This window comes from Chrysochloris asiatica, unplaced genomic scaffold (assembly GCF_000296735.1).
Source record: "Chrysochloris asiatica unplaced genomic scaffold, ChrAsi1.0 scaffold00079, whole genome shotgun sequence".
NCBI lineage: Eukaryota > Metazoa > Chordata > Mammalia > Afrosoricida > Chrysochloridae > Chrysochloris > Chrysochloris asiatica.
Genome location: NW_006408597.1, coordinates 1,077,156 through 1,099,904, shown reverse-complemented (window position 1 = coordinate 1,099,904; position 22,749 = coordinate 1,077,156). Strand labels below are relative to the sequence as shown.

At 48.2% G+C, this 22,749-nt stretch overlaps 1 protein-coding gene across 1 annotated transcript in view; it reads left to right on the top strand.

Moving 5' to 3' along the window:
• The window catches only part of JDP2 (Jun dimerization protein 2), a 40,479-nt gene extending 18,029 nt beyond the window's left edge, over positions 1-22,450 (top strand). The window contains exons 2-3 of the mRNA XM_006865514.1: positions 12,145-12,249; positions 22,265-22,450. Of these exons, the coding sequence (XP_006865576.1) occupies positions 12,145-12,249; positions 22,265-22,450 (291 nt within the window). The remainder of the gene's footprint in view (positions 1-12,144; positions 12,250-22,264) is intronic.
• Positions 22,451-22,749: the final 299 nt, after the last annotated feature.

Genomic DNA, 22,749 nt, shown 5'->3' with positions numbered 1-22,749 from the left:
ACCCTGTGGAACTCAGGGACCTGAGCAGACTCACTACCTTTCTGTAAACTTGCAGCCTCTCCCCTAAGGATGCAGGCGGCATGTAGGTGTCTGGTCTTCTCAGTCTGGAGCTGCAGGATGGAGCAATGAACAGCCCCAGTCCTCTGCACCACTTCCCACAGATGCTAGTGCAGGGAGGGACTCGTCACCTACACCTGCGTCAGGAGAGTCACATAAGCTGTCTTGGCAGGTGGAGCCCTTATCCTTGCCAGCTCTTGTTCAGAATTGTTACCTTGTGGGCGGCTGGGCTGGTTTGATGTTTTAAATGACTCTGGGGTCCAGGGTGTGGGCTTGTTCATATGTGAATGAGTTTGATTACACAAGGGGGCTTCAAAAAGTTTTATTTTTTCACTCTAGTTTTCCATCAATTCTTTGCAGCTGTCTTGTATGTAGGACTATAGGGCTTGGGACAGCTGAAGTGTGGTGGAAGGAACACTGGCTGGGAATCAGGATTCCTGGCGTCTTGTCCTGGTCCCCAGCTCTGAGACCAAGTCTCCCTCCTTTTAAAAAGAAAACAAAAAGACAAATAGTGACTGTTGAGTCCATTCAGAGTAGACCTGCTCGCCATCGGGGTTCCTGTGGCGGTGACCTTTCAGAAGTAGAGTGTCAGTGGCCTCATCTTCCAAAGCTCTTCTCATGGGATTCCAACCACCCAGTTGTCCCACTCAGGGACTCCCTCTCTTGAGCAAACATTTACTGAGTCTCTCCAAGTAGCTGCACATACAGCAAGATACCCGCTTTGCCTCCATGGCTCTCCTAGTCTGGTGGAAGAGACAGGAGCTGACAGTGTAACAGAGAGAACTCATGGATCTCTGGGATGTCCAGCCTGGAGGAGATGAGATTCAGGGAGTCCTTCCTGTAGGAGGTGATGTATAGCATGAGAAGTAAGCCAAGGGGCTAGCAGAGCGAAGGCATGGAGCCCAAAGAAAGTATGGGGGTAGCGAGAGGCTCAGTGTTATAGGAACTTGGAGTATAGGGTTTGGATGGATTAGAGGAGCCCCGGTGTGGTGTTCTCGGATAAGCACTGGATTGATAATTGCAAGGTCAGCAGCTCAAATCTACCACCCACTCTAGGAAATCCTGTCTGTACAGGGTCACTATGAGTCAGAACCAACTCAACAGCACTTAACACCAACAAAGGTAATGTGGAGGTGGGAGCGAGTTTCAGGAACCTTGCTGGACACACTAAGGAGCTTGGACTTTATCCCGAAGGGAATGGAAAGCCCCCAAAGTCAGGAACTGGGTTAGGCTTGCATTTTAGAAAGATCCCTCTACTGGCTGGGGTGGGATGGAGGATGGTCACGTAGGGTCAGCAGGCTTCTTAGGAGGTGGTGGCAATGGCCCGGCTTGCAGGAAAGTAGCAGTGGCATGGAGAGTGGAAGTAGACCCGAGAAAGATTTGGAAGTAATGAGAACAAGGCAGGTGAAGCCTGCGCTTCTATCTCTAGTGATTGGGTGGATGGTAGTGCATGCTGGGTAGTTGAAATGATCAATTGAGGAATGAAGATTGTGGCATATTCATGTTGAGGGACTGAGGGACAATTGGGTTGAGCTGTCCAGCCAGCAGATGGAAGTTTAGGGGGCATATGTGTTGAAGGTGGCAGTTGAAACCACGTAAGCCAATAAAAACACCAATGTGTACGTAGATGTGGAGAGAGGAGGGTGTGTATGAACTACAGACAGGACTCTAGGAAACAGCAATGTGAAGGGATAGAGGAAACGTCAGGGAACTAGGAGGACAGATAGGTTCAGACCACAGGTTGAGAGTGTGAAGAATCCAGGAAAGAGGGTGGTGAATCAGGGGTATGGAAAACTCAGGAAAGGAGGTGATGAAGAATCTAGGAAAAGGGGTGATGGATCTTGGGTGGGAAGAATCCAGGAAAGGGGGTGATGGAGAGTCTGGGAAAGGGAGTGGAGAACCCAGGAAAACGGGGTGGTGCACAGCCAGATGGAGCTGGAGGCCCAGCAGGACAGACATGCAGTCCTCTGGACTTGTCAGCGAGACCCCAGCCCCTGCCATCAAGTATGAGCGTGGAGCAGTTCCCTTCCTGTCTGCACCTTGACTTCCTCCTCTGTGAAATCGTGGAGTGACCTAGATGCTTGACAGGCCCCTTTCTGCTCTAAGAGTCTGTGAAACTACCAGTGACTGTTTCTGAAAAGCAGAAACTTCATAACATCCTTCTCAGTCTAGCAAACTCTGATCTTGAAGGCTGCATGAGTGAAAATCCGGAAGCTGGGAGGGATTCTGTGGAGGATTTAGCCTAGCCTGCCATTTAGAAAGTGACACACAATAAAGTTGAATCCTTTTCCCAATTTGGTGACCTCCTGAAGACACTTAACCTTGCTGAGCCTCCATTTTCTTACCTTCAAATGAGGCCCCTAATATTCACCTTGGAGTCCTGGTATAAGGTCAGTAGTTCAAACCCACCAGCCACTCCTCAGAAACCCTATATAGGATCGCTATGAGGTGGAACTGACTTGATGGCACTTAACAACAACAATACTCACCTTTTTGTCTGGTGCCATCAAGTTGATTCCAACCCATAGTAACCCTATATGCCAGAGTAGACGTGCCCCCCACTTAGGGCTATCTAAGCTATGATCTTTATGGACACAGATTACCAAGTTTTTTCTCCTAGGGAATGACTGATGGGTTCAAATAGCCAACCTTTCAGTCAGCAGCTGAGCACTTAACCATTGCACCACCAGGGCTCCTTGATGGCTACCCGAAAGGTTGGAGTTTCAAGTTTATCCAGAGGCACCTCGAAAGAAAGGCCTGGTGATCTTCTGAAATCAGCCATTGAAAACGCTATGGAGCAGTTCAACTCTGACACACAAGTGGTTGCCATGAGTCAGAGTCTGCTCATGGCAACTGGATTTTGGTTTTTGATACTTTGTAGAGGTGTTTGAGGTTAGTGAGCCGTGGGAGCTGTTGTATTTATTCAAAGATGAGCCACAGGACCCAAGAGATGAGCTGATTGGCCCCCAGTCACATAGGAGAACGTCACGGTGACCCAGGCCTCTGACACCCAGCCTTTTCCGGGGTCTGTGGCTTCCCCAAGATTATAAATGAGCAGCCTATCAGCCCACAGATATGTTTTGTTTGGTTTACACTCAGGATTCTTTTCAAAATGGAATTAGTTGCCAACATTAAAAATGGGGAGATTGTGCATACATATTCCTTTTTTCAGCTCGTCTTGAAAACTTGAAAGATTTGACAGCACTGGGGCAAGTTGGGATGTCCCCTCTGACCAGGGGTACCATCTATCCAAGCTGCTTTCCTCACTGACAGTTACTTGCTTGGCCCATGGAATGAGTTACAACCCCTGCCTGGGACCAGCCATTTGTCTTGAATTTTCTTTCACAGTTCTGTCCCATTGCTCACTGGCACAATTTAGTATTTCACAGCGGAGGTCCAGACTGTGGCCATGTGCAGAGAGAAGGCCTGACTCAGGGAGGTGGGTCAGAGGACAAAGCCTTTCCAATATCTCCGCCCCAGGGAGACTGCAGGACACCAACCTCTGGGGCATCCTCCCTCCTCCCTCTGTGGGTCCAGCCAGCTGAGGTCTTGCCCCGGTATGGCCTTGTTTTGTTGATGTGTGGGGGATATCTATCAGAGTGGGGAGGGACTGCAGCCATGCTCTGGTGGGGGAATGTCTGGTATGTATGGCATTTGGGTGTTTACTTCCCAGGGTGCTTGTGGATCTCAGATGTTGAAATGTGGCTCCCCCATCTCCAGGCAGAGGAGAGCCTGCATAGTGCTGGGGCTGGCTCACTGCTCTGGACCCTAATAGGCTAGGTTTGGAGGCTACAGGGTTGCTTACTCCAGGCCAGAAGTTATAAATGAGCTGCCCATGGGTCCACAAATGTGTTTTGTTTGGTTCCCACTTGTTGAGAATTCACTTCCTTGGCCCTGTTCTCTGCTCTCTCCTGGTCTCCTTTCTCTGCCCCTGTGGGAGGCGGGCAGGCTGGGTGCCTAATAGCATTAGTGCTGCTTCCTGTCCCAGCCTCACCTGGCATGAGGAAGGAAGGAGGAAAGCTGGTATTTACAAAAGTATGCCAGGCTTTGGACAGGAACTTAGTTCTCATTGCCCCTCTGTGCAGCCGGGCTCAGTGCCCTTCATTTAAAAGTGAGGAGTGGAGGCCTAGAGGCAGGAAGTGACTTGCCTCTGGACTAGGGACACACAGCAAGGTTTCTGGGGAACCCAGGCCTCTGAGCCTCCCGAAGCCCATGATGCTGACCCTAATGCATCTCAGTAAGCCCCGGCAGTTGTCATTATGGGAGAAATCTTTCCTTTCATCATCTAGCTGACTATTTCTTTTCTCCGTTGCCTGTGTCTCTGCTTTGTCCACTCGAGAGTTTCCATATTTGCAGCGCCTTGCATTGAAAAGTGCCATTTCTCTTTCTCATGCTCTCTTGGTGGATCCCACAGACCTATTTTTGAAGATAAAGGCAGAATTCAAAATCACACTTGGGTTACTCTTGCCACCCTGTGAAAGTCCCTTGGCCTGCAGATAGGGCTTGAGAAACAGGACTAGTGGGGAGAGTTACATCATCCCTACTTTCCCATTACCAGGATGTAGCTGAAAAGACAGAGCCTGTTACTGTGTGCAGGGGGTGCATGCAGCCGAACCCCCTCCAAAGAGCAGACAGTAGACACTTAGGCTTTGGGGACAAAAGACCTGGATTCGAATCCCTGAGCTGTGGCTGATCATCTGGGTACCTTGATCTCCTCAGTTTTCTCATCTATAAAAGTGGAGGCCATAGTAGAACTCCTTTGTGGTTAAGTGCTCAGCAACTAACTGAAAGATTGGCAGTTTGAGTCCACCCAGAGGTACCTAGGAAGAAAGGTCTGGCAATCTACTTCTGAAAGAACTCAGCCATTGAAAACCCCATGGAATACAGTTCTACTCTGACACTCATGGGTCATCACGAGCTGGAATTGATTCCATAGCAACCGGTTTGGATTTTTTTTTTTTTTGTTCATTTGATGGTTTACTGAGATGAAGGTTTAAATGAGATCATTGATTTAATTAATCACTATTTATTGAGGACCCATTCTGTGCTATACTCAGCTCCAGTGACTGTGTGAAAGTGGTGAGAGAGATAAATTAAGGGCCTGCTGTCATGGATCGGTAGTTCTTGTTGGGGGTGGGTGGGAGCGGGGTGTGTGTGTGTGTGTGGCGTGAGATTGACAGTGGGCAAGCAGACACATACATGAACAAGGTGGTAAATGCAGTTATTGAAGAGACAGCCTGAAAAGGAATAAGCAGGGAGATGGTAAGGGGGCAGGTGGGGCTTCTCTTTTAGACATAGATGGTCAGCAAAGGCTTCTCTGAGACCCAAAAGACCAGAAGTCTCAGCAAAGGGACAACAGCCAGTGCGAAGCCCAGGGACAGGGAGGAGCTGAGCATACTGAAGGAAAGGAGGGAGGCCATGTTGCTGACATTGAGGGTTAGGGAAGAGCCATGCAGTGGAAGCTTACAGAGGCAGGTGGGACCAGGTTACTTCAGCCCCAGGGGGTGGGGAGTGGGGCAATGTGAAGGAGCCTGGAGTTTGTTTCAAGTATAATGGCAGCTATTGGAGGGTTTATACAGAGGGGAGGCCGGTGATGCTTGGATGGCCCTGGTGTGGCACTGAAGGATAAGCACTGGACTGCTCACTGCAAGGTCAGCGGTTCGAACCCACTAGCCGCTCTTGGAAATCCTATACAGGGTCTCTACGAGTCAGAACTGACTCGACAGCACACAACAACGAAACAATAACGGAAGTGGTACAATGGTTAAGTGCTGAGCTACTAATCAAAAGTTGTTGGTTCTGACCCACCTAGCAGCTTCACTGCAAAAAGATCTGATGATCTGCCTGCTTTTGTAAAGATTGGTGTTGATAGGATTTCCGAGGAGCAGGTGGTGGGTTTGAGCCACTGACCTTATGGTTAGTAGTCTAGTGCTTATCCTACAGTGCCACTACAAGGCCCTCTAGGATTTACATCTTGGTCAGAGAGTTTGTTCAAGCCTAAATCAGTTTATACTCTTCTTTGCATAAACCTTCTAATAGCTGTCCTTATAACCAAGGTCTGACAGGGCAGTTCTGCTGTTACATGGGGACACTGTGAGTCAGAACCCACTTGATGGCATCCAAGGACAGCACAGTGTATGGGGGGCGGGAGCATCCTCCAGAAGTTGAGGGCTTGGATCAGGGTGAGGCAGCAGAGATGGAGAAATATATGTGGATAGCATAGTTGAAATCAACATGACCGGCTGAACAGACTGCTTGAGTGGAAGGGAGGGGTAAGGATGCCCCTCAGATTGCTTTTGCTTGAAAGGAGGCCAGCGGGAGGAGGGACACGTTGGATGAGAGAAATGCAAGTAGCCCTTGGATGACATCAGAGCCAACTGAACAGCGCACGCAGCCTGTAAATCCCACGGGAATCCTGTTAGAATGCAGGTTCTGATTCTGTAGGTCTGGACTGCTCTTGGGAGTCTGCCTTTCTGATAAAACACCCAGGTGAGGCTGATGTTGCTGGTTGGTTGAGTGGTGAGGTGCTGAGTTCTGGCCGGTGTCCACTAAATGCTGTCTGTGATGGGATTATGATCTCTAGAAGAACTTCCCGCTTTTCTGTCATTGCCTCCTGCATGCCAGCCCACCAGGACTACTACTATACTTGACCGTGAGTACGGCACATAGATAGGCCTGTGTGTGCAATAATCTCTTCTGCGTACCTGATCCATTTCCAGCTAACCTTGCTCTGTGTCCTAGGAAGGCCAAGTTCTATGGACTACATTACCCAGGGTCCCTTGCAATCTAGCTTCTGGTTAGACTTGGCCAATGGGAGGCAGCAACAGGTAGAGAGCACCTTTGGGATATGAATTTCCATGGATCCCTTCCTGCTTGTCACCCATTGGACAATGTTCCTCTACTATGGGCCATAGCTTCTGTGTGGTAACCCTTCCAGTGGTAACGACTGGAGTTCTTCCCCCCAAACCTGCTGCCACCCAGTGGATTCCAACTCATAGTGACCCTGTATAGGGTTTTCGAGGCTGTCAGTCTTTACGGGAGTAGAATATCTCCTCTTTCAGTTGCAGAGCACTGGTGGATTTGAACTGCTGACCTTGTGGTCAGTAGCCCAATGTGTAACCTACTATACCACCAACACTCCCAGGTTCTAACAATTACTCGTGTGCCTGTCCCCTTCATGGTTGCTGTGTCTGATTCCCTAAACTCCTTTCTGTCCACAGTCCTCTCGTTAAACTCTTCAGAGTTTAATGTGAATCCATTTTGTGCTAACCAGGACCTTTGTTGCCCACCGTGGTGGTCCACCTGCCCCTTCTGCATTCGGCTCTGCCACTTTCTCAGAGTTCTTGAAGCGTTGCTCCTGGTAGGCTTTCTCCTCTGGACCACTGGGACCACCTTCTGGTCCTCTAGTATCACTTGGCATCACTTGAATTCACCAGGGTAGAACATTGGTGTGTTGGGCACCTTCTCATGGCAAGAGAAGAAGTCCCCTCAAAATCCCCCCAGGAAGAGGAATGTCCAAGACAAATTTGGGTACACATATTGTGGACTCCAAGGACAGGAAGCACAGTGGGGCCTACTAGGGTGGAGTCAGGAGGACTAATATAGTTTTTCCCTTTGTGGTATGCTTTCTGTCTGTTTACCCTGTCTGTCTCTCTGTCTGTACCATCAGCCTTGGTCATGGTTCTATGTGTTTCTCATTGTGGCTCTGCCTCTTATTCTGTCTCTCTTTGTATTTTTGTCTCTGTGTTCTCTGTCCTGCACTCCATCTCTGTCACTTGCTATCTCTTGTCCTTCCTGTCTGTCTGAGTTTTCAGTAGCTCACCCTCTCAGGGTCTGGCACTAGGATAAAGCAGGCAAGGTCCAGGACACAGGGTTTAAGGACAGACCCTGTACTTGAGCTAGCCAGAGAGTGAGCGCCTCCCTCCTTAAATGTGTGCCTGGGCACCTCCTTGGCCCACCCTGCCCTGGCTATAGTTCTTTCTTGGTCACTCCTCTCTCTGATTCCCTTGCTGTGGCTGAGTGTCACTTTCTCCTTGTCACATGGTCTCTGGTCTCTGCACATCACCATACACCAGCAGCCCCACATTTCTATTCTTTGGGCACATGGCTGAAGTGGGTTGGCTAGCCCTGCCTGCTTCATTCCAGGAGAGTGGGCTCCACCATGCCCAGTCAGCTGAGGCCAGGGGCTGGGGTCCCCGTGCCCCATCAGCAGGGGCTTAGGAACAGACTTGCTGAGGAGGGGCTGGGGTGTAGTGGGTATGATCAATGTGAGAGCCCACTTGGTTTTGAATCCCCTTGTGACGGGCACACTGGGCTCCCCTTAATGTGCCAGATTAGACAACTGTGCCCTTCGGCTTTCCTGGGAATTTGACGAAATCAGAGCCGGAACTCAGCCCCCACCTCACAGTTCTTTAAGTGTACTGAGCGTCTAGCTGCCTCCCCCTCAGGCCTCCTGGTTCTTCCAGCTGTGTCATCTCCCATTTGGGCTCCAGTTTTAGACATCGGAGCAAGTGTGCTGAAAGCACTCTGCTCTCACCCACTCACAGCCAACTGCTTTAGCGAATTCAGAGAGCATCAAGAAGAGGGAGGTAGCAGCCTAAACTTGGGGGGGTTTAAGAAGAGCCTACAGGGGGCCTGGGAAGAGTAGGTGGTTTAGGTCAGGCCAGGCCTGGGTGGGAGGCACTGGGGTTAGCTCACTGGGGAGGAGAAGGCTGAGGGGTACTGCTTTACTTCTGATAGGGTCACAGCAACTATTTCTACAACTCCTCTGGGCAGATCCAGAGACAAGGTCTTAAATAGCAACCAGAGGAGTTAGGGACAGTTTGGCCCTCATTACTGTGAAGCTCTGCAGTTCCATTGGGGTGGCTGTGGACCTGGAGCCTTTGGGATAAATTATACCCCCAGATTGTTTCAGGATCTGCTCCATATTCATGCAAACCTAAGCCTCAGATTCTAGAATCTGAGCCACGTTCTCCTCTCCTGACGTTAGACCTTTGGTGCTGATTGACCCAAATAACCTAGGACTGGTACTACCCAGTTTGTCACCCTGGTGGTCTGGTTGAGTGACAATGGCAATTGAACTTCTGAGGAAGGCAGGACCCGATCCCCAGGCTTTGCTACAGACAAACAAAAGGACCATCTGGGTAGAGAAGTGTCATGGGGAAGCACCGTACATAGGCAAACACAAGGCGTGAATAGTTTTTGTACTATCCAAGCTGGTAGTATCTTTCTCTGGATGTCCTTCATTCATTCATCCATCCATCTATCTCACTAACGCTTGTTGAGTCCCTACTAAGTGCCATGTTCTGATGCCTGGTACTGAGCATGCTCAAGTTCTCTATCCTCCAGACTGAATGGGAAGACGGGTACCTTCATGAACAAAATTGTGGTGGGATGTGGTAGAGACTCCCAAAGGGGTCTTCAGAGTGCTCTTGTAGCAGACAATAAGCTGCTTATCCTATCTGGGTCATCAAAGGAGCTTTCCTGGAGGAGGTGACATTACTCTTGAAGGTTGAATGAAAGTTGACTGAGTGGGAAAGGAACATCATTTCAGCTTGGAGAAGGGGAGTGATTTGGACAGGCAATGGAAGGAGGGGAATGATGAAGCCAGAGGGTGAGAGCCAGCCCCTGATGTGGGCATGAGCCTGGCCCAGTTCAGCTCCTGAACTTCCTAGCTTTGAACCCCTTTGCATTCAGTGTTACAGCACTTGTGTGTGCTCCTGACTTGCACTTTGTAGGATGAGGCCCTGTGCAAAGGTGGGAAGAGAACTGAGTCCTGGAGGAGAGGGCAGCCCTCCCAGAAGCCCAGACTTGTTCAGGGGGAGGTGTTTGGAGCTCTGTGAGCCCAGCAACACCCAGGTTGCACATCACCTTGGCAGTTTGTGGGCAAACCCCCTTGGCCGAGGGGAGATTGCACGGCCAGCCACTTCCTCCAGTTCCTTCCCTCTGCCTGTCGTCACTGTTACCTCAACCTTGTTGGGGGTGAGGTTGAGGTTGGGCAGAATCATTGTTGTCCAGGTTTCTGTTTTCCCAAATGCGGGTCAGCCAGAGGAGCTGTCATTTCTGGTTCGGTTTCAAAGGAGGCCATGGGGCTGGGTGGTGCTTGGATGCAGGGGTGTTGACAAGTCTGGTGGGAGTGTGTCAGGGAGAGGCACAGGGGTGGTGGAGACAGAGAAGAGGGCTGTCTTGCCAGGGCCCATGTCCACGGCTGTGGGTGCTGGTCCAGAGCTCCTAGAGCATGCTGGGAGTACACTGAGAGATGTTTGTTTGACTGGCCTAAAGCCCATTTGGCTGAGATCTTGTTCCAGCCTCGGGCTGCAGAGTCACCCCCCTGGTTTAAGAAGTGAGAGAGTTGGCAGCTCAGGACAATGCAATGACTTCTTTAGTGACCTCTGACTCTAGGCTGTCCCCAACCCAGCCGGGCCGGCTGTGTCCTCCAGATTTTCCTGGGAGGTAATGAACAGCAGGAGGCACCACGGCAAGTGATCCTGATGGCCTGGAGCCGTGTGGTCCCTGTGGTCAGGAGCAGGAATGTGAAGCCAAAGGAAGCTGCGTTTGAATCTTGGCTGCACCATTTCCGGTTGTATGGCCTTGGGCACATTGAATTATTGAGCCTCAATCATACAGCCCAACCAACAAACACTGCCACCTGGTTGGTCCCAACTCCTAACAACCCTGTATAGTTTCGGAGGCTGTCCAGGAACAGAAAGACTCATCTTTTTCTCACCAAGCAGCTGGTGGGTTTGATCTGCCAACCTTACATTCAGTGCTTATCCTACAGTGCTACACCAAGGCTTCTTCATACTATCTGTATAATGGAACAGTTTGAGGGGGCTCTGAAAAATTTGTAGAAAAATGGAATTAAAAGATAATGGATTTTTTTCATAAGCTTTTTGAAGCCCCCCTTATAAGAGTATCTTCAACATAAGACTTGGATTGCGAGGATTAAATGACATGTGTGTAAAGCATTTAGCAAAAGAAGCAAGAAATGGCAGCGATGTTTGTCTGGGCGCAGCGCTCTAGGATCAGCACTGGACCACGAACCACACAGTCAACAGTTCAAACCCACCAGCTGCTCTTTGGAAACACTATACAATTTCCAGCTATGAGGTGGAGCAGACTCGATGGTACTTGGCAACAACAACATACAGGATCAATTGGACAGAAAAATGTGATCAATGTCACTGAAGTGTAGGAACTGTTGAATTAGTATATGTTCAGCTATGTACAAGGGGACTTCAAAAGTTGATGGAAAAATGGAATGAAAAGGTAACGGAATTTTCCGTCAACTTTTTGAAGCACCCTCGTATATGCTCAGCAACAGTAAAATAAATTATTAAAAAGAAACTCGGTGTTGGTGGGTAGCTTCTTCCTCCAGGAATGTGCCTGATTTCATGTGTGGCTGCTTTCCTAATGTATCCTGGGAGAAATCAGCCTGGAGGCTCCTTGGCTTGCATCCCATGCAGAGCACTTTAGGGAGCACCTGGGGCCATCCCTCTCTGTCACAGGCAGTATGGGGGCAGGGAAGGCAGAACATGCAGCAAAGGGAGAGGGATTCAAGACCAGGGAGGTAGCTGGGCACCCTGCTGAGCAGCAAGATAGATCCTAGTGTTTGGAAGGATCCAGAAGAAGGGATACTGGGGGTGGAGTTTCAGTAGAGATTGAAAACTCCCAACAGAGGATATTGGGAGGGTGAAGGTAGGTCAGGAAGAGGAAGTGAGTAGGGTCTGAATGTGAAAGAAAATGCCTGGGAGCCACTGTGGCTTGCACTGGGCAGTTAGGGAGAACAGGCCAACACTGCCTCTATGCTCTTAGACTCTTGAACTCTGGCCAAACCTGGACAGCACTCATGCTCCTATTGTGGCCCACCCCACCCCCACCCCCACCTGCTCCCAATGGATTCTTGGACTGATTTGGGAAACTTCCATCTTTCTAGTCAGGAGGCTGTGGGCTGGCAGACAGTGGGCACGCTTAGTAGCCGAGGAGTCTGGGATAGGAAGGGAAGATTGGTATCTGTCTGTCGGTCTGTCTGTGTGTCATTAGGGAAGCTCCACTCTAGTCCTAATTGGTGGCTCTTTGCCTTCACAGCTAGATGAGGAAGAGGAACGAAGGAAAAGACGCCGGGAGAAGAACAAAGTTGCCGCGGCCCGATGCCGAAACAAGAAGAAGGAGCGGACGGAGTTTCTGCAGCGGGTGAGCATGGCAGCTGGCTGGGACAGGGATGTGTGTCCTGTCCTTTGACACTGGCCTGGCCACATCTGGACCAGGAGCATCATCAGATGGCTGCAAGAGCAGCATATCTTCCTGCATGTCCCAGCAGCCTCCACTCCTCTGTTCTTCCCTGCTTCCCACTAAGGGCCCTCCCTGAACCAAGACAACTTCCACCCAGCCAGACCCCCTAGGAGCCCCAAGAAGGGAGGAGGAGCCAAGATCATCTCCACTGAGCTTAGATGGCTTGAGTCTGGTGCTCCCCATATACACTGAGAGATAATGGCATGTGGGCAGTAGAGGTTGGACTGGGTACTTTTGTGCAAAAAAAAGAAAGCTCTTTCCCTAGGAGGAAAGGGGCTCTTCCAGTCCTTCATCCCATCTGCCACCCCTCAGCCCCACTGAGGATGACATTGAGCACTTCACGGTGCCCCTGGGGCTCAGAGAGAGTCAGTTCTGCATGCAAAGGTCAGCAAAGTCTTGCTTTTCTTCCTGGACCTCAGAACAGCTCCCGCCCTTCCACTTGGAATGCACCAAGCAGGGTGTTTGCTCTTTCTCTCCCTAGTCCTGTCCCTTAGTCCTTCCCCTACATCGTAGAAATGGCACCAGAACTTGACCAGAAATCGAATTAATCATTAATCCAGGCTTGTCATCCCCAGTATCAGTCCCCTCAATTATTTGTTTTTTACTAAATAAGAGTTTTATTTATTTATTTATACTTGAACTCAAGCATGGGCTGAAACATGGCAACCATTGTGAGGACCAGGCAGTGTTTCGTTCTGTTATGCATAGGGTCGTTACAAGTTGGAATAACAAAATAGTAACAATAGCAATGTGTCAATATATATTAATAACATAATGGGCCAGGCACTGTTCTATAGTATGTTGCTGTTGCTATGTGCCATCAGTTTGGTACTGAGTCATAGTGACTCTGTGTACAACAGAACAAAACACTGCTCAGTCCTGGACCAACCTCACAATTGTTGCTACATCAATATTCAGTATTCTGGTGCTGACAGTGTTCCACTGTTATTCATAAGGTTTTCAGTGACTAAATTCCCAGAAGTAGTGCATCTCTCCTTCTTCCTAGTCTGTCTTTGTCTGGAAGCTCAGCTGAAAACTGTCCTCTGTGGGTGACCAAGCTGGTATTTAAAATACCCATGATATAGCGTTCAGCATCACACAAGCCACCACAGTATGACAAAATGACAAACAAGTGGTGATTCTACAGTTAGCAATAATTGCTAACATTAGTAAAGTCGGACACTCTGCTAAGTGCGATATACATATTGTTTTATTTTCATAATAACCGTATGAGGTTGATACCTTTGTTGTATGAGGTTGATACTCATTATACAGATAGGAATACTGAGGCACAGTGAGGTTAAGTAACTTGTCAGATTTCTTAGTGACTAAGTGGTAGAAGCGAGATTCCAATCTGGGGCTAACTTCATTCATTCTTCATTTGTTGATTCACTGATTCAACAAGTCTTTTTAAGCATGAACTGAACGACCAGAACCATGCTGGGCACACTGGGTACACTCAGGAACAGGTAGGCTTGTCTCTCCACTGTGGGCCCTGGAGAGACAAGGCTGAAGTTGACCATGGTGTCCTCTGACCTTTTGAGTCTATGGGTCCCTTCTCAGACTTGCAACCAGCAGAGAGCTATCCGGAAGTGACAGGTGCTGACAGCTCAGGGCTGTGCATGTCCCTCCGCACTGTCAGCACCTAGGGCAAAGGAACCATGATGGTAGGCAGGAGCTAAACTCCTGGAGCTGGGAGACCCTCTGGAAGTGTTCCAGAAATTTCTAAGAGCTGGACCTCACAGAATGGAGTATCATATACCTAATTTACACTCAAAACAGGGGAGAGCACAGCAGGGAAGAGAGGTTTCACACTGGATCTCTCCCTTCCAGGCAAGATAAAAACTCAAGTGAACTACATCCCGGCAACACACAGAGGCAACAAACAGGCAGACAGACAGTGCTCCCCATCACATCCTAGTAACACTTACTGAGCACCTACTATGTGCCAAGGATTTCACATGTCTTGTTTATTAACCCTTACAAAATTCCAGTGAGATAAATATTCTCCCCATTTTAGCGATTGATCCCAAACTCAGAGAGGTCAAATTACTTGCCCAAAGTTCCACTGCTAGCCAGTGGTGGACTAAGTGTTTATTGACAAGTTGACTTACGTGTACAGTGGGGCAGCAGTCAGGCAGCAGAGTGGCCATGAGCTGAATGTTCTGCTGGACAGTCCAGTGAGCTGTGAATCCCCTAGTCCAGACGGAGGAAGGGTTGCTTAAATTGAAACAAAAGGAGGTGTAGGAGCTAGTAAGATGAAGGGCAGAGATGAGGGGACCACAAGGAACAGTTCAAGCAAAGTTCAGAGAAAAGAGACAGGCTGGGTTTGAGCAATTGAAAAGAAAGTCAGTGTAGCCAGAGTTTACAGTACAAGTGGCCGAGTGAAGAGGGGGGCTTGTTTTATTGTTATTAAGTGCTATCAAGTTGGTCCTCCTGCTCATAGAAACCCCGTATAGGGTTTTCAAGGAGCGGTTGATGAGTTTGAACCACCAACCTTATGGTTCAAACCAAGCTTGTGGTCCAGTGCTTTATCCCACAGTGCCACACCAGGACTCCAAAGAGGTGGGTTGTTGTTTTAAGTTCCTTTGAGTCAGTTCTGACCCATAGCGATCCTGTATAGTGTTTCCAAGGAGTGCCTGGTGAGCTTGGACCACTGACTTTGTGGCTCAAACCGACTTTGTAGTCCAGCGCATTAACCCGCGGTGCCACACCAGGATCCGAACCCCTGCCGTCAAGTTGATTCCAACTCATAGCAACTCTACATAGGGTTTCCAAAGCCATAAAAATTTAAAGGAACAGACAGCTTCATCTTTCTCCCAAGGAGTGGTTGATGGGTTTGAACCACCAACTTTGTGGCTAGCAGCCCAACCCCTAACCCACAATATCACCAGGACTCTATAGAGCCCACATAAGTAGACCTTAAATGTTGTGTTGCCTGGGACCATCGCAGTTTGTGCCTGTTGTCCTAATGATTCACTCTACCTTCCTTACTCTCACAAGTGTCCCCATGAGAGTGATGAGTTATAAGGCCATGGCAGGGGTTTAGGAGGAGAGAGACAGGAGCCCCGTGTAGAGTCTGGACTGGAACAGTGAGAGGGGAGCGGGGAGAGTGGTTTCGTGCCTCATGTCTCATCCAGTGAGAGAAGAAGGCAGCTGTGAGGATGAAGAGCAGTGTGTGGCCTCAGGGGCAGGAAGGGAGATTTGGGCAGGTCACCCCCACACCCCTTTGTGTTCTTTGGCCTTGGAAGCTAAGGCTGGTGGGAGGTTTAGGGCTCTGGTGCAGATGGTCCTGTTGACAATCAGTACCTGCAAGAGTGTGTGTGATTCCTTTAAAAAAAAAAAAAAGTTTTATTGTGAACTGACAAGATTTACAGACAGTATCATCAGCTTTACATTCAACAAATCATACACTTTGCTTCAGCTCAATGATTATAATCCCTTCTCTGCAACAACAGCTATCCTGCTTCCTCCCTGTGGCTCCCCATTTACATCTTATATTTCACAAATGAACAAACCAAAAATATTTGATGTACACATACAAAACAAAAAATATATACTCATTTAAATGTCCAAAGGGCACATTCTGCAAACCAGCCTCCTGCCTGCAGGCACACAGACTTTCTCAGTCCATGGGCCTAGAGCCCTCAGCTGCTCTTTCTCCATGTCATTGCCTCTGCTGTCACTGCTTTTCTAGGTAGGAAGGATCTCACGCTCCTTTCATGCTCTTCCTTCCTGATGGCACTGGGATTGTCTGTGCCTGAATTGAAAGATTAGCTACTCCCCCCTTTTAGTTCTACATCTTCTACAATCACAGTTGTGACGATCATGATGTGTTATGTTACGTATGTGTTATTCTTTAATAGGTAAAGCATTTACAAAGTTCAGAGGTACAAAGGATATATATATAGGTGTGTGTGTATATATATGTATATGTATATGTTGTGTGCCGTGGAGTTGGTTCCGACTCATAGCGACGCTGTACAGGGTTTCTGAGGCTGTAAATCTTTATGGGAGCAGAAAGCCTCATCTTTCTCCCGCAGAACAGCTGGTAGTTTTGAACTACTGACCCTGAGGTTTGCAACCCGATTCGTAACCACTACGCTACCATATGTATACATTTATGTGTGCATGTAGACACACATGTCTACATACACATACATATGTGTGTAGACATGTGTGTACATATATGTATATATACATATGTGTGTGTGTGTGTGTATATATATGTATGTATTTCAAATAGTTAGTAAAAAAAAAAAAAAAGATAATGGAATTTTTCCACCAACATTTTGAAGCCCCTCATATAAGACAGCTTCTGTTAAATCAATTCTGATTTATGGAGCCCCCTTTGTGTAAGAGTAGAACTGTGCTCCGTAGGATTTTCAGTGATTGTAACCAGGCCTTTCTTCCATAGCACCTCCAGGTGACTTGAACCTCCAGCCTTTTGGTTAGCATCCAAATACGTTAACAATTTGTATCATTCAGGGACTTCTTCAAGTGCAACCGGGTAACTTCTTTATAAAGTCAGAAAATCTTGATGCTTAAAGTCCCTTGCTTGGACCAGTCTTTTCTGGAAGGAAACTGAGTTCCAGAGAGGGAAGTGACTGGACCAAGGTCATGTAGCCTGGATGCCCAGCTCCGTAGTCTGTGTTTTTTCTACTGTTGCTGACCCAAGGGTTAGGAGGCAGAGCCTCCACGTGTACTAATCACTTCCAAGATGACAGATGCTTTATTTTCTCTAGGGCAATAAATAGCTACCAGAAGGCAATCGATAAACAGAGCTGTAAGCAGAGTTATTCACATCAAAATTAACATATGAAGATCCTAGACCACATTCCTTAACTAATTAAGAAACAGATCAGGTAATTGCTGTTAAAAAAACAAAACAAAAACTATACACCACTTCTACAATCATGGTCAAAAAAAGATTCTTCTGAACTCCATTTTTACTTACACAGTAAATATGTACATTGTAGCACCAACCAATAACTCTTGGAGTCCAGAAGGAAATAAAATGCAAAGGCAGTTAGATGCTGGCAGCCTGACGGTCTGAGTTTCCACTGTAATCCCATGATGTACCCTAACAGTTTAAAATCAACAGAATGTCATGCCATGCTGATCTTAATGCATGTGTAAAGCTAGTTACCCCACACCTACCATAAAAACCAAACCAGTTCCTATCGAGCCAATTCTGACTCATGCTGACCCCGTCAATGACAGAGGAGAACTGAATTCCACAGCATTCACCAGGCCTTTGGTCCAAGGTAGCACTGGGTGGGTTCCAGTCACCAGATGTCCACATATATAGCTTGTGGTTTCAAGTCGTAGATCTGTATGTAGTACTGTTGAATACTTCTTTAATGTCCAATGATCATGTAAAACTTAACTGTACTTAAACCCCAAGTCCTACCATGCCCCTTCCACCACTCTGCAGAACAGAGACGGTTCCTTGGACCCTTCACCTGGGTTCACAGTCAGCTCTCTTCCCTGTTGGCCTTTTTTATCCAATCCAGGCAGTCTCTCAGACTGGCCAGTTTTTTTCTTTCAAAATATCACCACCTTCTTTCAGCCGTCATCCCTCTTGCCCCATTTTGTTACTTATTCTAACAGCCTCTCTCAACTCCCTCCTCGGTGGATCCAACAGAATGTAAGCCTCCACTTTATTTCACCCAGCATCACTGAAGAGCCCACCCTTTTCATCCAGAGCAGCCTCATCTAAAAACTGGGGAGAGTCATCACATTGATGTCATAAGGCTATTTAAAGACCAAATAAATAAGTATATGTGAAGTACATGGAGCTTGCCTACTATACAATCCTGCTCAGTGATGATTCCCTAATATCTTCTTCTCTTGCCCCTCCCTCCTCCCATGGATTCTTGACCCACCATTCCTTCCTTCCTTCTTCTTCTTACTAGTCTCTTATTTGTTGGTTACATTCCTTAAACCTCTCAAACCCTTTGGCTTTTCCCACATGATTCTCCGTGATGTTGTTAAGTGCCATTGAGTTGGTTCCGACTCTTAACGACCCTGTGGTGTAGCGTTTCCAAGGAACAGCTGGTGAGCTTGAACTGCCAACCTTGCAGTTCAAAGCAAACTTGCAGTCCAGCGCATTAACCCGCTGCACTACTGCAGGACACCGAGGCTCAGAGAGATTCAGAACCCTGCCTTAGATTATAGGCTTTTCATCTTCCCAGCTTCAGAACCAACTACATCCTAAAGTCCAAGTGGAGTGGTGTTTTTTTTTTTTTAATCTTGTAAGCTCATTTTAAGCTTTCCCCCATGTCTGTATCCTTGATCACTTGAGGCTCCTTATCTAAAATTCCCACCTTGACCTTTCTCACCCAATCAGAGTCAAACTATCTTTCAAGCCCAAGATAAGACCTCACCCTTTAGACCTCTTAGAGAATCTTCCAAACCCTGGGTAAATGACAGTCATTTTGTAAACACTATCTCTGGTAGCGTGGTGGTTACGAATCGGGCTGTGAACCTTAAGGTCAGCGGTTTGAAACTACCAGCCGCTCCGCAGGAGAAAGATGAGGCTTTCTACTCCCGTAAAGATTTACACCCTCGGAAACCGTGTACAGGGTCACTATGGGTCGGAACCGACTCGACGGCACTTAACAACAACAACAACATCTCGCCATAGAAGGAGCCCTGGTAACATAGTGGGTTACGCAAGGTCAGCAGTTTGAATCCATGAGAGAAAGCTGAGACTTTCTGCTCCTATAAAGATTTACAAGGAGCTCTGGTAGCATAGTGGTTGCAAATCAGGCTGCTAATCTCATGGTCAGCAGTTCGAAACTACCAGCTGTACGTGGGAGAAAGATGAGGCTTTCTGCTCCCGTAATGATTTACATCCTCGGAAACCCTGTACAGGGTCGCTATGAGTCGGAACCGACTCCATGGCACATAACAACAACAACAACATAAAGATTTACAGCATCTGAAACCCTATGTGGGGTTGATATGAGTCAGAACCAATATGACGGCACATAGTGTACATAAGCAGCAGGATCACATGGATCTCATCTCCCCCTGGATTAGCAGTCCATGAGAACTTCCTTGGGGATCCATGGGCCTCAGAGTCCCTCCCCCAACACTGATCACTGATTGAACACAGTTGTTGTTATGTGTCGTGGAGTTAAGTACAGGGTTTCTGAGGCTGTAAATCTTTACGGGAGCAGAAAGCCTCATCTTTCTCATGCGGAACTGTTCGTAGTTTCGAACTGCTGACTGTGAGATTAGCAGCCCAATTTGTCACCACTTAGAAAACCAAAAATCATGTGCCATCAAGCTAATTCCCACTCACTATGATCCTATGTAGGGTTTCCAAGGCCCTATATAAGGTTTCTGGAGTCCTGGTGTGGCTCTGTGGGTTGATGCACCAGACTGCAAAGCTGTTTGAACTGCAAGGTTGGTGGTTCAAGCTCACCAGCGGCTTCTTGGAAACCCTATACAGGGCGCTATGGGTCAGAACCGACTTGATGGCACTTCACAACAACAGCAACATATATGATTTCTGAGACTGTAACTCTTTACAAGAGCACACCATCTTATTTTTCTCCCATGGAGTCACTGGTGGATTTGAACTGACGACCTTGTGGTTAGCAGTCCAGTGCTTATCGTACAGTGCCACCAGGCTCCTTGAACACAGTAGGACCTCAGCAAATTCTCACTGATGGATAGAACTGAAATTCCTAGAAATAGAGGCTCAGGAGAATTCCAAGATGGAGCTAATAAGACCTTTGGCTGGAGAGCACTGGATGGCCAGAGGGTTTGTGAGAAATCTCTAAGGTCCCCTAACTAGTCAGGCCCAGTGAATAGGCATGTCAACATATCATCTAACTGCTCCAGGCAGAGGGACCAGGGACTGTGATTGTGTATATGGGGTCTTTCCTGCCCCCAAAGATGGGCTGGCCTCATAATTCTAAGAACATTGGACCAGGCCAGCTTCCATCATGTCTCAGTTCACGGAACTAAAACTTACATCAATAGATGCTTTTAATATTCTCCCCCTGAACAATTTTCTTTTCTTTTTCAGAGGCTCAAAGTTGTTCTCTGTCAGTGTCGGGTCTTGAGGACTGCACGTCTGAGCAGTTCTGAGTTGCTCACATGCCTCGCACTGCCATCTCAGAGATGAACACATAGAACAATTTGGTCAGAATGCATGGTGTGAGGAAGATGGTGCCACTGGGATATGTGTGGCCTACCGAGGGTCCTGGAGATCTGTACTGACCTTAAGGTCCCTAAGGTGGAGGAAAAGTTCATAGTCCAAGCTGTCCAGTTGTCAGGCACATAGTTCCAATCACACTCTGGACTAGAGAATTCTTTGTTGTGTGCCTTGTAGGATTTTAGCAGATCTCTACCAATTTATATTGTTGTTGTTATATACCATCGAGTCAGTACCAACTCATAGCAACCGTATGCACAACAGAACTATGCACTGCCTGGTCCTGAGCCAACCTCATGATCATTGCTACACTTGAGCCCATTGCTGCTGCCACTGTGCCAACCCATCTCATTCAAGATCTTCTTCTAAAAATTTTCTCTGACCCTCCACCTTATCAAACATGATATCCTTCTCCAGGAACTGGTCCCTCCTGATAATATCTCCCAAGTATGAGAGACGAACTCTGGTCATTCCGACTTCCATGGAGCACTCTGGCTGTACTTCTTCCAACACAGATTTGTTTGTTCTTTTGGCATTCCATGATACTTTTAATAATCTCCTCCAACACCATAACTCAAATGCATCAGTTCTTCTATGGTCTTCCTTATTCACTGTCCACCTTTCACTTGCATATGAGGTTACTGAAAATACCATGGCTTAGATCAGACACACTTTAGGCCCCCAATTCTACCAATAGATGTTAGGACTACCCTCCCCCAAGTTGTGACAGCCAAAAATATCTTAGATATTGTCACATGTCCCCTGGGGGGCAAAGCACCCTTAGTTGAGAGCCACTGATCTTAAACTTGGCTGACCTTTGAAGAACATCCAACTATCAAACGGGTTGTAAGTTCTTAAGACAAAGTCCAGGAAAAAGCTCTCAAATGCTTTCTCCGTTACCCTTTGACCCCTCCCTGGGGTTTGCTTGCTATGCTGACCACTGCTCCACACTGTGAATATGCAACGAGCCCCCATTCATAGCATCAGCATTACTTCATTTCTCTGTAGCTTCCCCAAGTGAGCTGGGTCTTCACTGGAAATCTCGCTTGAGGTCACTTTGGAACCTCAATTTGGATCCAAAAGCATCGATGTTGATTGCCTCTCAGTGGGTGAAATTGGCAGATGACAGGGGTTAAGGAAGAGGTTGTTTAAATAAGTGTAGATGAGTAGCCAGAAAGGGGTCCCTGGTGGCACAATGATTAAGTACTCAGCTGCTAACTGAAAGGTGGGTGGTTCGAGCCCTCCAGTCACCATGTGGGAAAAAAGTCCTAGTGAGCTGTTCCCATAAAGACTTCAGCCTAGGAAACCCTCCTGGGCAGTTCTACCCTGTCTTGTCCTGTGAGTTGCCTTATGTTGAGGTTGATTCAAGGGTACACAACACGACACTGTTCTTCGTGGGCCTCTCTGCACCTGCTCTCCATCCCTTTGGTCTCCATTTTTCTCCCACCCTTTGGTCCTTGTGCAAAAGTGCTGGTACAGGACAGTGCTTGGCATATGTGGCTGGAGTGGACTGAGAGAGGTGGCAGATGAGCAGTCTGGGTCTGTGGCCAGTGACAGGAAGTATCCCAGGTGATGGGCAGTCAGTCACAGGTCTGTTAGGCCCCGCCCACAGAACTTGCACTAACTCAGGTTTCATAGCAGGTTCTGTGCTTCCTGCATCCCGATTCCAGCAGACAGGAAACAGGCAATGCCCAGAGCCAGCCCCTAGTGAGGCTTAAAGCTGTGTCCTGTGTTTGCCTTCAGGAATCTGAGCGGCTGGAACTCATGAACGCGGAGCTGAAGACCCAGATTGAGGAGCTGAAGCAGGAGCGGCAGCAGCTCATCCTGATGCTGAACCGGCACCGACCCACCTGCATCGTGCGGACCGACAGCGTCAAGACCCCGGAGTCGGAAGGCAACCCACTGCTGGAGCAGCTAGAGAAGAAGTGACCATGGTGATGAAAACGGAGGACGAGGAGGGGCCCAGAGGCCCTCCCTTGATGGGGACAAACGTTACAAGGAGGCTCGGCACGGCCAGCATTGGCGGGCTTTTATGTGAAACTCAGATCAGCCAACAAGGGGAAGAGCAGGCTGAGGATACCCAGGGGGACCAAGCTCTGAGACCAAAGTCAACCCACCAGTGGGGCTGTCCTGCCTGCCACCCAGTTTGGAGAAGGCATGATGGTGGTGCCCCCTGGGCCAGAGAGATGCTCCATCAGGTGTTCTCTGGTCTCTGCACCGCCAGGGCA